Source organism: Narcine bancroftii, chromosome 14 (assembly GCF_036971445.1).
Source record: "Narcine bancroftii isolate sNarBan1 chromosome 14, sNarBan1.hap1, whole genome shotgun sequence".
Lineage (NCBI taxonomy): Eukaryota > Metazoa > Chordata > Chondrichthyes > Torpediniformes > Narcinidae > Narcine > Narcine bancroftii.
In genome coordinates, this window is record NC_091482.1 from 47,098,758 (window position 1) to 47,114,120 (window position 15,363).

At 43.8% G+C, this 15,363-nt stretch overlaps 1 protein-coding gene across 1 annotated transcript in view; it reads right to left on the bottom strand.

The window, feature by feature from the left end:
* LOC138749907 (cell migration-inducing and hyaluronan-binding protein-like) overlaps positions 1–15,363 on the bottom strand; it is a 115,207-nt gene that overhangs the window by 46,678 nt on the left and 53,166 nt on the right. The window contains exons 11-12 of the mRNA XM_069911947.1: positions 15,021–15,190; positions 14,536–14,745 (exon numbers count right to left, since the gene is read on the bottom strand). Coding sequence (XP_069768048.1) covers positions 14,536–14,745; positions 15,021–15,190 — 380 coding nt within the window. The remainder of the gene's footprint in view (positions 1–14,535; positions 14,746–15,020; positions 15,191–15,363) is intronic.

Consider the following 15,363-nt stretch of genomic DNA (forward strand, 5'->3'; position numbering starts at 1 on the left):
GTTTTCTGATGAAACTAAAGTTGACTGCTTCCAGGAATGGCAGGTTTACTGAATGGGGAACCCAGGGCCTGGGTTCTCTACCGTTTAGATGAATGAGAGGAGCTCTAATCAAAATTTAGAAAAGACTGAAACGCTTCTCAAATCCAGGAAGGATTTTACTCCATCTGGGTAGTCTAGGATCAGGGCACGTTGTCTGAGAACAAGGTGGGGGCCATTTAGGGTGAAGCTTATGAATTATTCAAAGCAGAGATGGGTACATTTCAGGTTAATCAGGAAATGAAAGGATCTGGGATGTGCTGAAAAATGGCAGAGAGGTAGAAGATCAGCCATCCTATATGGTTTCTTAAACAGGTATTGTTTTCAATTCTTTGAAACCGAACCTCATTCTAGCTCCATTTTTTTCTGGCATAGACCTGCATTAGAACCAAAATGAAACCTCAATTTTCACTGCTCACTTCATTCCCAGTCTGAAAATATTTTTTTTGGCAGAGAGATTTCAATGGCCAAAGAGAAACATTTCTCTTGACATCAGTCGACCTAACGGTTACATGCATATAGTACCGCCCCCTTAGACTGCGTCTCCCACGAAAGGCAGCTCGCCATCTCTTTATTGGTATTTGGGGATGGGTTACAATGCAGGGCTTGCGATCAATGTCTGCTTCCAAAAAGATTTTTAAAAATAAGAAATGAATTTAGTTCATCCTAAATGGAATAGTCTAATTTTACAAGTAGGGGCATCAGTGGTACAGGTTTGAACCTGTGAGGACTTTGTACGTTCTCCTCATATCTGCATGGATTTTCTCCAGGGGCTCCGATTTTCTCCCACCCTCCAAACCGTGAAGGTCAATTGGGTGGCATGGGTCGGAAGGGCCTGTAACCGTGCTATATGTCCAAAGAAATAAAATTAAAAATGAATAGATAAATAAAAAGTAGCCGCCCAAGTTCCTCCTGGAAGCTCCTATGGAAGAAATAGTTCCAACTTCCTTATCAAATCCTTTAATCAATAAACATTTGGAGCACTCTTCCACTTTCCACAGGGAATGTAATGCAAGATCTGTGCAACCTCTTTCAGCACAGAACGATGGCCCCATCGAATCAAATGCACGAGCACAGGATGAAAACATTGAGGAGATCGACACGATTATGTTGAATAGCAGTGGTAACTTTATCAGGGTAGGTTTGGCCTCTCCTATCTGTCCCGTCTCTGCTTTTGATCTTTTTCGAAAATAGTTAAATCCTGGGCTTTTACCAGTTCTGATGGCTATTAATTTAAAAACTTATCCCTCTCCAGATGCTTCCCGCCTTGCTATTTTCAATAAAAAGACACTCTAATTAGGGGCAATGTAGCACAAACATTATCCCTACATATCTCAATTCTTTGAAGTAAAGGCCAATTACAGACTTTATTATTTTGTACGTGAAGCATAATTCTCTCTATTTGCTATTTAGCTTCATAACATTTAGAGGTAAAATGAATTCATCCATCAATGCCATTTGCAAATTTCTATTCATTGATACCATTTAGACCAGTGGTTTTCAAACTTTTTCTTCCCATTCACATTCCATCTTAAGTAAGCGGTATGCCATCGGTGCTCTGTGGTTAGCAAGGGATTGTTTAAGGTAGAATGTGAGTGGAAAGAAAAAGCTTTGAAACCCACTTTTTTTAATCATACCTTAATTAACTCATGTGCACAGAAATGGGCCAATGACAATTTTTTTCAAGCAAAATATCTCAGCAACAATTGGGTCCAGAGCAGTGGCTCTCAACCTTCCTTTCCCATTCACATCCTGCCTTAAGTAACTCTGTACTAATCACAGAGCATCTATGGCATAGGGATTGTTTAAAGTGGGATGTGGGTGGAAAGAGAAGGTTGGACAACTACTGATTTAGATGAAGCCAAAGTCGAGGGATCAGAGTTTCCTCCATATAACTGTATCAATATCAACAAGTGGAGAATAGCAACATTAATTCAAGCTCCAATTTCCATCATATAAATGCACATCCAGAGAAAACATTATGGTTGTAATATTTGGACGTAGAATAATCAAGGAACTTCATTGAAGTTTTTTTTAGGGAGGATTAAACAAGTTTAAATACAAGGTTTATCCATTCGGTTACTATTCTGATGCCAAGGAAAGATCATGAAGTGATAGAAAGAGACACCGGCAAATGAAGAAGAGGTAGAAAACAATGGCTGGGAGTGGTATAGAGGAGGGGCTGTATAGCTGTGAAGCAGCACAGAGAGAAGTGGATGTTCAAAGGAATTGGGGGGGGAGTGGGGGCAGGATGGAAGGAATGGAGTTACAATTTCTCCTGTCAATGTTATGTCCCAGTAGTTAGAAAATGTGTGGCAGTAACTTGGAAGCCAGATATGCATTTGGGAATGCGTAGATGGCCAGACTGAAATGATTACATCTAATTTACATAATAAATTTGAAAAGATTTGGGAATCGTATTTTCAAATTGTTGGAATTAAATTGTAATCACCCAACCTTCAAAAAATGAAGATATATTAGACTTTATTTGATAGTTTTAGTAAGTTTAAAAAAAATATTATCCAGATGTTTTTCTTTCTTTTCTATTGGGCTGTTGGGGGGGGGGGGGGGTGCGGGGAAGGGGGTGTTTAAAAAAATCACTATGTATTAATTTTTAATATTTTTGAATACGAAATGTATAAGGTTTTTTTAATGCTTATGTGAAATTAAACAAAAATTTTAAAAAAAGTTTTGTTTCAATTTACCATGGGCAAAATCCACTCTCATCCCACTGAACCTGGCCTTCTTCCAGTTCAGTATTTTTACTTGAAGAAGGGCTCAGGCCCAAAGTGTTGGTTATATACCTTCACCTCCTATGTGACCCAAGTTCCTCCAACGCAGGTGTTTTTACTACAATCACAGTGTCTGCAGACTATGGTGCATTTATCTTACTTAAAACTGGCACTTCTTTTGTATTGCCAATCTAAATATTATGACCTTATGATCACTTAAATATATTTCTCTCAAGGCTTGACCAGAACCATTTCCAGCAATACCCCCTCCCTTGTTGGACTGGAATCAGACTGTTCCAGAACATTTTCTTGGGCTTATTTTGGAAACTCTTTGTCCTCTTTTCACTATTACTTATCCACGATGATTAAAGTTCTCGATTATGAATGAACAATGACGTTTACACTTCTCTGTGCACAGCCATATTTCTCCCACTCAGTGGCGATCTACGGAATACAGCCAGCAGTGAAACGTTGACCCCACTGTTTCTTAACTCTAATTAAACAGATTTGGACCCTTCTACATCCTGACTTTCCAGCACTCAATGCTGCCTGCCCCCATCCTCTACTCCCTTCGTATGAAGAATATTCCAGACCCTCCTTCCTTTGAGCCAATGGCCACATCATAACCTTACTCATCCATCTGCGCTCGTAGTTCACTGACCTCACTTACCACTCTTGGCACATTTACATACATACATTGTAAACCAAATTTAGTCACTTCATAGTTTTGGTGATGGAACGCATTTTGAACTGCCTTACACATTTATTTGAGCTTCTTTGCCTTTAATTTGATCTTCTCATTATTCTTTATTTGAACACTTACTGCCTGCTGCTCATTTGCCCCTCCCTGATACCCATTAAATATGGTCTTTCCCCTGCATTAGACTTTTCCCTTTTCATTATCACCCAAACCTTACCCTGTTTGTTTTCAGCTTTGTTTTTCTCCCCCCCCCAGCTTCCCACCCTCAACTGCCACACTGGACAATGAAGAAGGTCATCTACGATTACAACGGGCAAAGGAATGGATGATGGAATTTAACTCGGAAAAGTGTGAGGTGTTGCTGCAATTTGGTCTTTTAAATGAGGGCAAGACATACAAGGGAATGGTGGAGCCATGGACTGTGTTGTAGAACAAAGAGATTTGGGAATACAGGTATATAGTTCCCAAAAAAGGCGGCGACGAAGACAGCATTTGGCATGCTTACTTTCATTGATCAGGGCATTAAGTACAGGACCAGGGATATCATGTTGCAACTGTACAGAAAGACCACAAATGGAGTTCTATGTACAGTTTTTGTCTCTTGGCTGTAGGATAGATTTTTTAACAAAATGTAGATATACAGCACGGGAACAGACCATTTCGGCCTGCGGGTCTGTGCTGCCCAATTAACCTACATTTCAAACGGTGGGAGGAAACCAGAGCGCCCAGGGAAAACCCATGCAGATACAGGGAGAACATACCAACTCCTTACAGACAGCACAGGAGTCAAACCCCAGTCCCGATCGCAGGCGCCGTAAAGGCGTTGAGCTAACCGCTATGTCAACCGTGCTGCCCAATGTGCCATTAAGCTGCAAAGGGTGCAGAAAAGATTGACAAAAGTGTCACCAGGATTGGTAAACTTGAATTATAAGAAGAGGCAGGATAGCCTGGGACTTTTCTCCCTGTCTGTAGGGGAGGGGACCATATTGAGGCTTATAAAATTGTGAGGGGGATAGGTTGGTAAATAGTGACAGCCTTCTTCCCCCAGTGTCGGTGAATCTAAAACTAGAGAGCATTGATTCAAGGTGAAAGGAGAAAGATTTAGAAGGAACCTGAGGGGCACCTTCTTCACACAGAGGGAGTTGAGTATAAATTTTAACTTTGGACGTACAGCACAGTTGCAGACCATTTCAGCCCACGAGCCCGTGCCGCCAATTTACCCCCAATTAACCTGGTGGAAACCCGAGCCCCCGGGAATAACGCAAGCAGACATGACGAGAATGTACAAACTCCTGACAGAATTTGAACCCTGCTCCCGATTGCCGGCGCTGTAAAGGCGTGGTGTAAACCACGCCACACGTATAGGGAACATGCTGCAGGAGCAAGTGGACACCACTGTTATGTTTAAAGGACATTTAGACGGGTGAATGGATAGGAAAGGTTTCATGGAGATGGGCTGAACGGAGGCAAATGGGATTAGCTCGGTTGGTGTGGCCAAGTTGGGACGAAGGGGCCGTAACCGTGCTGCAGAACTCTCTGACACAATCATTGGCTTAAATTCTCCACAACAGCTGTAGCACATTCTGAAGCAAGTATATTGGTTCAGATCCTGCTGAGGTACAACTTGTGTGCCCCATCTCTGCCAGAAATCATCTCAGACATCTAAAGCAGTCACCTCTGCAACATCACTCGCTCTTCAAATATTTCTCCAGCTATCCACTCCTGTGTTTTAACGTCCTATTTCTACATTCACTAACAAGCCACCCTGGGCATAAACATGAGATTACAGCACTTGAGGTCTTGCTTTTAAACCTCTTTCCCAGCCCCCTGGCATTCCTCATTCTTTTTTCTGTCACCGTACCAGAATGGATCATGACTCCTCGCTGTTTACTCTCTCTCTCTCTTCATGGTGCTTTGCAGCTATTTCGTGATATCCTTGAACCTCGACACAGGGAGGGAATACACCAATCCACAGAAATACTTCTCTGTTCCTTTAACTATGAGATCCCCTATCACCGTGCTCTGATCCTGCTCTCTGCTGCGACCGACCCACTTGTGCTCTCAACTATGGCTCCACTCTTCTGAGAATCCATCGTATCCAGAAATATGTAAAAGAGAAAAATCTGTTGGAGAGTGGGATGAACTCAGGGGACTCCTCAATGGATCAATAAGGTAGAGAGGGTGCAGAGAAGATTTTGTCTGGATTGCAGTATCTAGAATATGGAGAAAGATTGAGCAGAGTGGATCTTTATTCATTGGAGCAGAGAAGGTTGACGGGGGTATTTGATAGAGGTATATAAAATTATGAGGGGGATAGATAGAGAGGATGTGAATAGGCTCTTCCCCTTGAGGGTAGGGGAGATTGGAATGAGGGGTCATAAGTTAAGGGTGAGGGGGCAGAAATTTCGAACATAAGAGGAAGCTTCTTCGCTCAGAGGGTGGTGGCTGAGTGGAATGACGTTCCGGAAGAGGTGGTTGCAGCAGGGACAATTTTGTCACTTAAGAGAGGGTTTGATGAGTACATGGATGTGAGGGGATTGGAGGGTTATGGGCAGGGAGCAGGTAGATGGGATTAGTGGAGTTCACTTAAATCGGTGTGGACTAAAGGGGCCGTGACAGCCTGTTTCCGTACTGTAATTGTTATATGGCTTACCTCTCCTCTACTTAAGCCTGGAGGTCATCCTTGCCACACTGCTGTTGAGTTGCAGCATGATCGCCATGTTCAATGTGCAACCCACCAAATTCTCAGCCTCACAGACATCCCTGCGGATACAGTTGTCTGAAACAATGAAGGGTCTGTGGCCTCTCAAGCAGTGCAGGAAATGCCTCCCCCTCTCCAGTAACTAATGAGCGATCAGCGTGTCAAAAACAAAATCTAATTCCTTCTTAAATATGACTTCCATGGCAGAGAATGTGCAGGTTCACCAGCCTCTGGGCGAAGAGATTTCACTTGATGACAGTTCTAAGTGACATATTGTGGTGAATGTCTGCCAAGCTGCTTGTCTCCCCTCTGGCGAGCCTCGCTGTACTAACATTGGCTGGCATTATCTCGACTGTTAAGGACACTCCCCTTGGACATAACTGTATATGCACCCATTGTCTTTCATTATTGTACCATGAGTTTCTGCTAATAAAAGCCATGATTATTGTTTGACCACATCGTCTTTGTCTATTTCATCAACTGGCACTTCAATTTTATTAGCAGAAATGGATGCAGCCCTTGAGCCAGAGCGGCTGATAATCGACCAGTCTGCCCCGAGGGCCAGAGAAATTTTCAACCACTGGATTGCTTGTTTCGAGTACTACATGACTCGAAACAACGTGGTCGATGAGGCGATACAGCGGGGCCACCTGAATTCTCTGCTGGGTGAGGTCCCTTTCGCCATAACGTAAGGAGCTACCACTGTGGCTATAGCCCGGGAACGTCTGTCTGCTTACTATGCGGCGCCACGGAATGTGGTACTTGCTCGACATCAGTTGCTGTCTAGTCGCCAGAAACCCAGGGAAAGTGATGCTGCCTATGCACTGGCCCTCGACTCATTGGCAAACGAATGTGATGTCAGGCCAGTCAATGTGCAACAACACCACAATGCCTTGAAGCTGGATGCTTTAGTCAATAGGATTGACTCCAGTTACATCCAATAGAGGCTGTTGGAGACGGAGCCCTTAACCTACGACTGGGCAGTCACTCTAGTCAAAACACTGAGAAGTGCCACACGGTCCAGTGAAATGCTAGAAACCGAAAAGGAAACATCCAGGAGTGCTGGAACCCCGAAGAAAAGAAAAAGGCGAACACCTGAAAAATGCTACTTCTGTGATAAGAGCTGGCACACCAGACAGAAGTGCCTGGCTCGATTTGCTACCTGCAGCTTTTGTGGGAAACTCGGCCACTTTGCTGAAGTATGTAGGGCGAAAAGTACTCCCACTGATAAGAAGAAGAAGAAGAGAAGCACCAAGAAAATGTGTCCTGGAGCTGCAGGAATGGAAGACAACTGTGAAAAGGGGGAATCTTCAGACGAGCAGGCTGAATCGACTTCAAGTGATGGCGAGGTGAGATCCCCTGTGATAGCTCAATTGACTCCAAAGCTTGGGGGATGTTACGGACTGGAACGGTCGACTATGAAGAGGGAGGTGAATGGTGAGACTCTTGATTGTCTAATAGACTCGGGGAGTGCTGACAGCTACATCCACAAGAGAGTTGCCAGAGCCTTAAATTTGCAGAGATATCAAGTGAACTGAAAGATATCGATGGCTTGTAGTGAACTTACAAAAACTGTACGGGACAAGTATAAAGTTACTTTAAATTTGCAGTGACATTGCCTGGCTGATGTGTGGCTCTTTATTATGCCGGAGCTCTTGCACCCCTGTGGTACTGGGGTTAGATATTCAATCTCAAATGAACAGTGTAGTATTAAATTTCGGTGGGCCACTACCCACACTTACCATCCCCTGCGCTAGTTACTGCAGTCTGTCCACATTAAAGATCAAAGTTCCCTCCCTTTTCAGTGATTTATCCCCCGACTGTCGGCCGATTGCCACTAAGAGCCGTTCTTAAAGCAAAGAGGATCGTGAGTTTATCAAAGCTGAGACCCAGAGATTGCTTAAAGAGGGAGTAATTGAACCCAGAAAGAGTCCGTGGCGAGCCTAGGTGGTAGTTGTGAAAACTCACACAAAGAAACGACTGATTATTGACTATAGTCAGACAATCAACCGTTACACTAACCTGGATATCTACCCCCTGCCACGCATCAATGAAATGATTAATCAGATAGCGCAATACAAAGTGTACTCCACTATCGACCTCAAAGCAGCTTACCACCAAATCCCCATTAAAAAAAAGGAATAACCCTATACAGCCTTTGAGGCTGATGGGGGGTTATACCAGTTTAAAAGGGTACCTTTTGGAGTCACTAATGGTGTGTCAGTGTTTCAGAGGGAAATGGATAAGATTGTTAGGACATTTGAGTTACAGGGTACATTTCCCTGTCTGGATAATGTCACTATCTGTGGGAAAACACAGGCTGAGCACGACAACAACTTAAAGACATTTTTAGCAACAGCTAAAGAACTCAACCTTACATTTAATGAGGGCAAATGTGTGTTCAATGCATTCTGGGCTACATTGTCCGCAAGGGCGAAATCCGCCTCGACCCGGAAAGAATGGCTCCCCTTAAGAAGTTACCACCTCCAAACTCAGCAAAAGCCCTCAAAAGGTCTATGGGATTATTTTCTTATTATTGCAAATGGGTTCAGGATATGCTATGAAGGGACGCCCTCTGTTTGACACTCTCTCTCCAATGGCCTTGAAGGCTTTCGAGAGAATTAAAGCTGATATTGCCAAAGCTGCTCTCTCATCCATTGACGAGGATGTCCCGTACCAAGTGGAAACTGATGCTTCAGATTGTGCTTTAGAAGGAACCCTTAATCAAAAGGGCAGACCTGTGGTATTCTTCTCCCGCACGTTACACGGACCTGAACTTAAACATCCTGCCATTGAAAAAGAAGCCCAGGCTATTATTGAAGCTGTTTGCTACTGGAGACATTTTCTAGCCGGCAGAAAATTTACTCTTGTCACTGATCAGAAATCTGTAGCCTACGTGTTCAGTACTAAACACAAAAGTAAAATCAAGAATGATAAGATGGCACGCTGGCGAGTAGAACTCTCAACTTATAATTATGAGATCCAGTACAGACTGGGCAGATTAAATGATCCCTCTAACGCATTGTCACGATCTGCTCCTGGTGCTCAGCTGGAGGGGCTAAAAGAGATCCATAGCAGACTGTGCCACCCAGGAGTCACGAGGTTCTTCTATTACATAAGGGCTAACAACCTTCCTTACTCTCTGGAAGAAATCAGGAAACTGACTAAAAGCTGTCCTGTTTGCGCAGAATGCAAACCGCAATACTTCAAAACTCCAGAGGCCACTCTCATCAAGGCAACCCAAACATTTGAGAGGATTAGTTTAGATTTTAATGGGCCGTTACCTTCCAACAACAAAAATGTATATTTCCTTACTGTAATTGACGAATATTCCAGGTTTCCCTTTGCGATACCCTGCCCTGTTGTCTCATCAGCGTCTGTAATTAAGTCACTAGAATTTTCAGCATTTTTGGTTTTCTCAATTACATTCATACTGATAGATGCTCAGCATTCATGAGCGCTGAACTGCAGCGAGCCCTGCTACGAAAGGGGATTGCCACCAGCTGAACCACGAGCTACAACCCACAGGGCAATGGGCAGGTTGAAAGGGCTAATGCTACAGTCTGGAAGACTGTTAATCTTGCTTTAAAAACACATGGTCACCCTGTTACCTGGTGGCAGGAGTGCTGCCTGAGGCACTACATTCTATTCAGTCATTATTGTGTACTGCAACAAATCAAACACCTCATGAACGTATGTTTGCTTTTCCTAGGAAATCAGGAACTGTGATGGACTGGCCAGCCTGTTTATCTGAGCCTGGAACCGTGCTCCTGAAGAGCCAAGCTCGGGTGCGTAAAACATACCCCCTAGTCCAACCAGTTCATCTACTGCATACCAACCCCAACTACGCTCATGTTAAATTCCTAGATGAGAGTGCTGACACTGTACCCCTTAGAGATCTGGCCATGCCTGGTTCGCCCCCCTACTCAGAGTGAACTTGAGAGGTTGGACTCATCCCCCAGCCTGTGACCCCTCGTCAGCTTTCAGATGGCCATGCTGAGGTTCCAATGCCTCACGCTGGCGATTCTGGAGCGGGTCCAGAAGCCAGTCCTTCCCACACTACAGACCCAGGACCTGTACCAGTTCTCAAGGTTGCAAAGGAGCCACCAGAATTCATAAACAACCTGATTCATAAAACATCTCATTATATTTCGATTGCTTGCTAGATACTGGCGTATTTTGCCTGTTAGAGTATCTCAAGGCCAAACATAGTATCCATGTATCGCTTGCTTCAGTCTTTCCTACCAGATGTCCTATTGATTTTAACCCTTCTTCTGCCGGGGGGAGACTGTGGTGAATGTCTGCCAAGCTGCTTGTCTCCCCTCTGGCAAGCCTTGCTGTATTAACATTGGCTGTGCATTATGTCTACTGTTAAGGACACTCCCCTTGGATATAACTGGATATGCATCTATTGTCTTTCATTATTGTACCATGAGATTCTGCTAATAAAAGCCATGATTGTTGTTTGACCACATCGTCTTTGTCTACTTCATCAACTGGCACTTCACATATCCACTTTCATCCCTGGCTTTGAACTCTCCAGCCACCAGGAACATCCTCCCTGTATCTCAGAATTCTATGAGATCGCATTCATTCTCCTGAACTCCAGTGAATATAGTCCCAACCAACCCAATCTGTATTAAAATATGTTTCAGGAGGTGTCTAGTAAAAACCATCAATGCAATCCCTCTAAATTAAAAACATCCTTCCTCAGGTAAGGAGATCTAAACTGCACACAAAATTCCAGACAGTGTCCTTGCTCCTGTACTCACAACCAATTTGCCTCACTATTTGGTGGCTGAATGTAATCGTTTGATCATCTACAAGGACAGCCAAGTCACGTTGCAATTTGATTTTCCCCAATCGAGCTGCTTTTAGAACAATGATGGTTGTTTACTGTCCACCTACCTTTAGGCTTCATCCGGCCCACTCACCCCTCTTGATTGAGTCACATCCCCAAGTTTCCATTCTCCTCATAGCTCAAAATCCACCCCCCCCCCCCCCACCTTTGTTCTGCCTGCAGACTTGGAGATGTTACGCCGGGTTCCTTGATCCAATACAGTTAGCACAATGCTATGACAGAGCCATTTCCATTTCTGCTGCCTTAGATCCATCCTAGGCCAACTCATGGCACAACAGAGTCATAAACGTTCAGGTCTTAGAGAAGACTAGAAGTATGGACCTCTACTCAATCATCTGCGCTCGCCGCCTGCGATGGGCTGTATGGAGGAAGGCCGATTGCCCAAAGATGTCCTCTATGGTGGGCTACCAGATGCTCCCCACCCTGTTGGCCGCCCACGTCTTCACTACAAAGACGTAATCAAGTGCGATCTCCAGTCATTCCATGTCAACCATACTGACTTGGAGGGCATTGCAAAAAAAAAAGAAATCGCACGGCATGGCGTTCCGCGATTCGCAGCGGCACATCACAATGTGCCAACAACTACAAAAAATTCTGAGGGCAGAAGAGCTACAAGGCACCGTGTTCAGCTTCGCTCACGAAGGGATAGGCCGTGATGATAACGACAGAGCCAGGAACCCAGGCTCAAATCTGCCGCTGTCTGTTAGGGTGGTGTGGGCTTTCCCTAGGGGCTCTGGTGGGTCGCATGGGTGGATTTGGGCAGCGCGAGTTTGTGGGCCACAGGGGGGCAGGTCACTCTGCAGGATCCACAAATAACAACGTTAAAATTATGAATACTGGTGCCCATGCGCTGATCCTTGTGGCATCCCACCCTAGCCAGGGTCCGTCACCCAGAATCGCACCTGCTTCCTGTGTGCAAGTCCACCCAGGCTGCACCAGAGGACAGGATGGAGCCAGAGTTGATGGAGATTTCTTCCCAACTCTCCCACCTCAGGTTAAAGGCGTATCTAACTTGATGGTCCCGACGAACTCTGATTCAAAGAAGCATCTCTCGACACTGGTTCTGAAGTGCAGAGCAAAGTTTTTGCTGAAGTCTCTCGAACAGTATTCTCCCCAAGATCCTCTAATTCCAAGGTGAGAATCCTGTCACCAAGCTATGGTAATAGCTTCTCTGAAATATCTCCTTTTTAAGATGTACAACATGGTTATAGGTCCATGATTCCATGCTACCCAATTGCACCTGATTAACCCCCCTCACATTTTGAATGGTGGAAGGAAACCAGAGCCCCCGGGGAAAACCCACATAGACGTGGGGAGAGCGTGCAAACTCCCTACAGACAGCACCAGATTTGAACCCGGGTGCTACACTAACTGTGCCTCCCAGGAATATTTTGTATCATTAGACAAAAATGTTTTGACCGGGCATATTTATACACATTGGGAAATATATTTTAGTAATTCTAAGTTTACCTTATACTGAATAGATTCATTGAACAGTGGTGATTCATCTGTTTGCTACAGGACACAGTTTATAATCCCATGATACTTGGGAGAGCCAAAATCTGAGAGCATGTGTCACTGGAGTTCACACTGATTTGCCCATTTCCATAGATGGTAAAGATATAAAACATCACACTGGGATTGTTATACCAACCATTCTGCTATCTAACCAGCTAAGTTTCAGATAGATTAATTCTGACGACTGGTGGAAGACTCAAATCTGGTCTGGTGTACACTCACCAGCGTCAGTAAACATTCAAGGTTAGTTTAAAGTTATAAACACATCAGAATTAATGATATAGCATTATAATGTACAAAATAGATGGCGTGGCAACTCCTTCAGGCAATGGTAAATGTTGCTTTACAAATTTACACATTCCAAAAGGCCATAAGGTTGCAGTGTAAAGTTAACACTAGAAAGCGATATTTCCTTTACGCCTCGGGTGAACCATGGCTTCACTCCTTGCGTTTGTGTGATAAGCACAAAGACTTATGTTTGAATGCCAAGATTTGATACCAATTAAGTGGAACACAGTAAACTGGACATAATCAATTCCCCCATTAAACTAAACTCCACGTGAAGGATGGAATCATGTCAGCGAGAATCTATGTTCGTTTATAACTGAACCGTGAAATCTGAATATTAGAATGCTATAAAACTAAATTAAAGTTACTTTTGAACACCCAGTTAGAAATTAGAAAAGAAACCTATGTATGGAAAAGTGTTAGAGTTCATTTATCCTGACAAAGGTGCTGCATTTACGTACAGCCCAGTAACGGGCCCTTTCGGCCCACACACCCAATTGATCTACAACATCCGGTACTTTTCTCTTTGAAGGGTGGAAGGAAACCGGAGCTCCCCTCCCCCCCCCGCCCAGGGGAAAACCCACACAGACACGTGGAGGATTTCTTAGAAGCAGTGCTGGATTTGAACTCCGGTCCCGATTGCTGGCGCTGTAACAGTAATGCACTCACTGCCATGCACGATGGAAGTTACTTTTAAATATTTAGTTAGAATTTGGAAAAGCATCTGATATATGGAAGAGGGTTAGAATGCACTTAACCTATTGAGGCTCTGAACTTAAAAACTGCACAGAAATACACGTGTTTGATTTCGAGAGCAGATTTTACAAACTCAGGGTGTCCCATAGTGTTTTAGTGTGGGGGAAGTTCCTTTAAACACCATGGCATAAATTGCAAAGTCTGGAAATCTGAAATACAAACAAAATGCAGGAAATGATCAGCAAGCCGGTCAGTATCTATGGAGAAAAGAATACAGCTTCATGCTTCTGATGCAATTTAAATCATCGTCCTCCCGAGGTACATGTTGACCTGCAAAGAACTTGTGGGAGAGAAAACATTTGCAGGAATCCTGAAAGTGATTTGTACAGATTCCCCGAACACCAATGTGCAAGTTATCGGGATGAATAACATTGTCCGAAGAATATACACTGACCAAAATGGTGAGATGCTGCACATCTTCATGGTACCTTCCATACCCTCTTGCAAATGGTGACATAGTCTCAGCTAGATATTTGAAAGATAGGACGGTTAATACTGTATATTTTAATATTATATTTTTATATTACGGCAATAAGCTTGAATGTGTAATGCTCCTGAGCAACACAATGGAATATCAGCTTGGATTATGGCTCAAGTGTGTGGGTAAAATAATAATTTAAAACAAAGTGCTTAAAATTGCTCAGTACAATTTAATGTTGATAAATTCAGAGGACGTGGAATAATTCGAATCCGGCACTGTAAGGAGTTTGTACCTTCTCTCCATGTCTGCATGGATTTCCTCCAGGGGCTCCTGTTCACCCCCACCTTTTAAATGTACTGGGTTTGCATGTCAATTGGGTGTAATTGGGCGGCACGGGCTCATGGGCTGAAATGGCCTGTTACCGTGCTGTATGCCTTACATGTAAATTTAAACATTCATGAGGTCGTTTTGTTCTGTTACATAAAAACTTTTGCTATTTGCCATTGATCAGCCATCACTCACCAACAATCCATTGGATCCATGAATGGTCACGCATCGCGAGAAAGAGTCATGAATGGAAACTCCCTTCACGTATGTCGGAGGGGAATAGCCACCTTTCTCATCCACATCCCCAGTCATGTGGAAATGAATCGGGTAGTGGCCCATGGACTGCTGGCCCATGTGTTTCAGCTCCACACCTTCAATGTGAACGGCTTTAAAACCCACACCCATCTACAGAACACAAGGAGAAAGACAAATTCAGGTTCAGATACGCTATACTAAGTAGGACTCTGAACCACCCCATGCAACATCAAAAATGGAACACGTTCCATCTCCTCACTGGAGACTCCTGTCCAATAACTTTAAGCTAATTCTGCCAAATGTTAAGTATTTTCTCAATGGATCCAGATTTATTTAAATTGACTCTACTAATGGAGATCCACAATGATGTTTAGATTTAGAAATGTCAGGAATACCTTGTTTTATGTCATTGAATAACCACTTACTTTAATGTGCCCGCCAACTGTGTCAAATTCAAAAAAGGTGCAGGCGTTGTTGCCATAGCACTCTGCTTCCATTTCTCCCATAATAATGATGTTTCTGGAGAGTAGTCCGACTTCTGCTCGCATGTCAACGCCATCTACTTCCTTTCCCATGTGCAAGTACTTTGCTTTTCCTAAAGGATTTGAAGTACATGGTCAGTTATAACGGCATTCACCTGTAAAACAGCTCCAGAGAAGGAATCAACATCAGTGGAGGGGGGAGAGAGAGAGATTAGCATCCAGCTCTCAGGCCAGCAGACTGTCAAGTTTATTGTCATCTGTTTGTACAAGTCGATGAAAGAGCGTT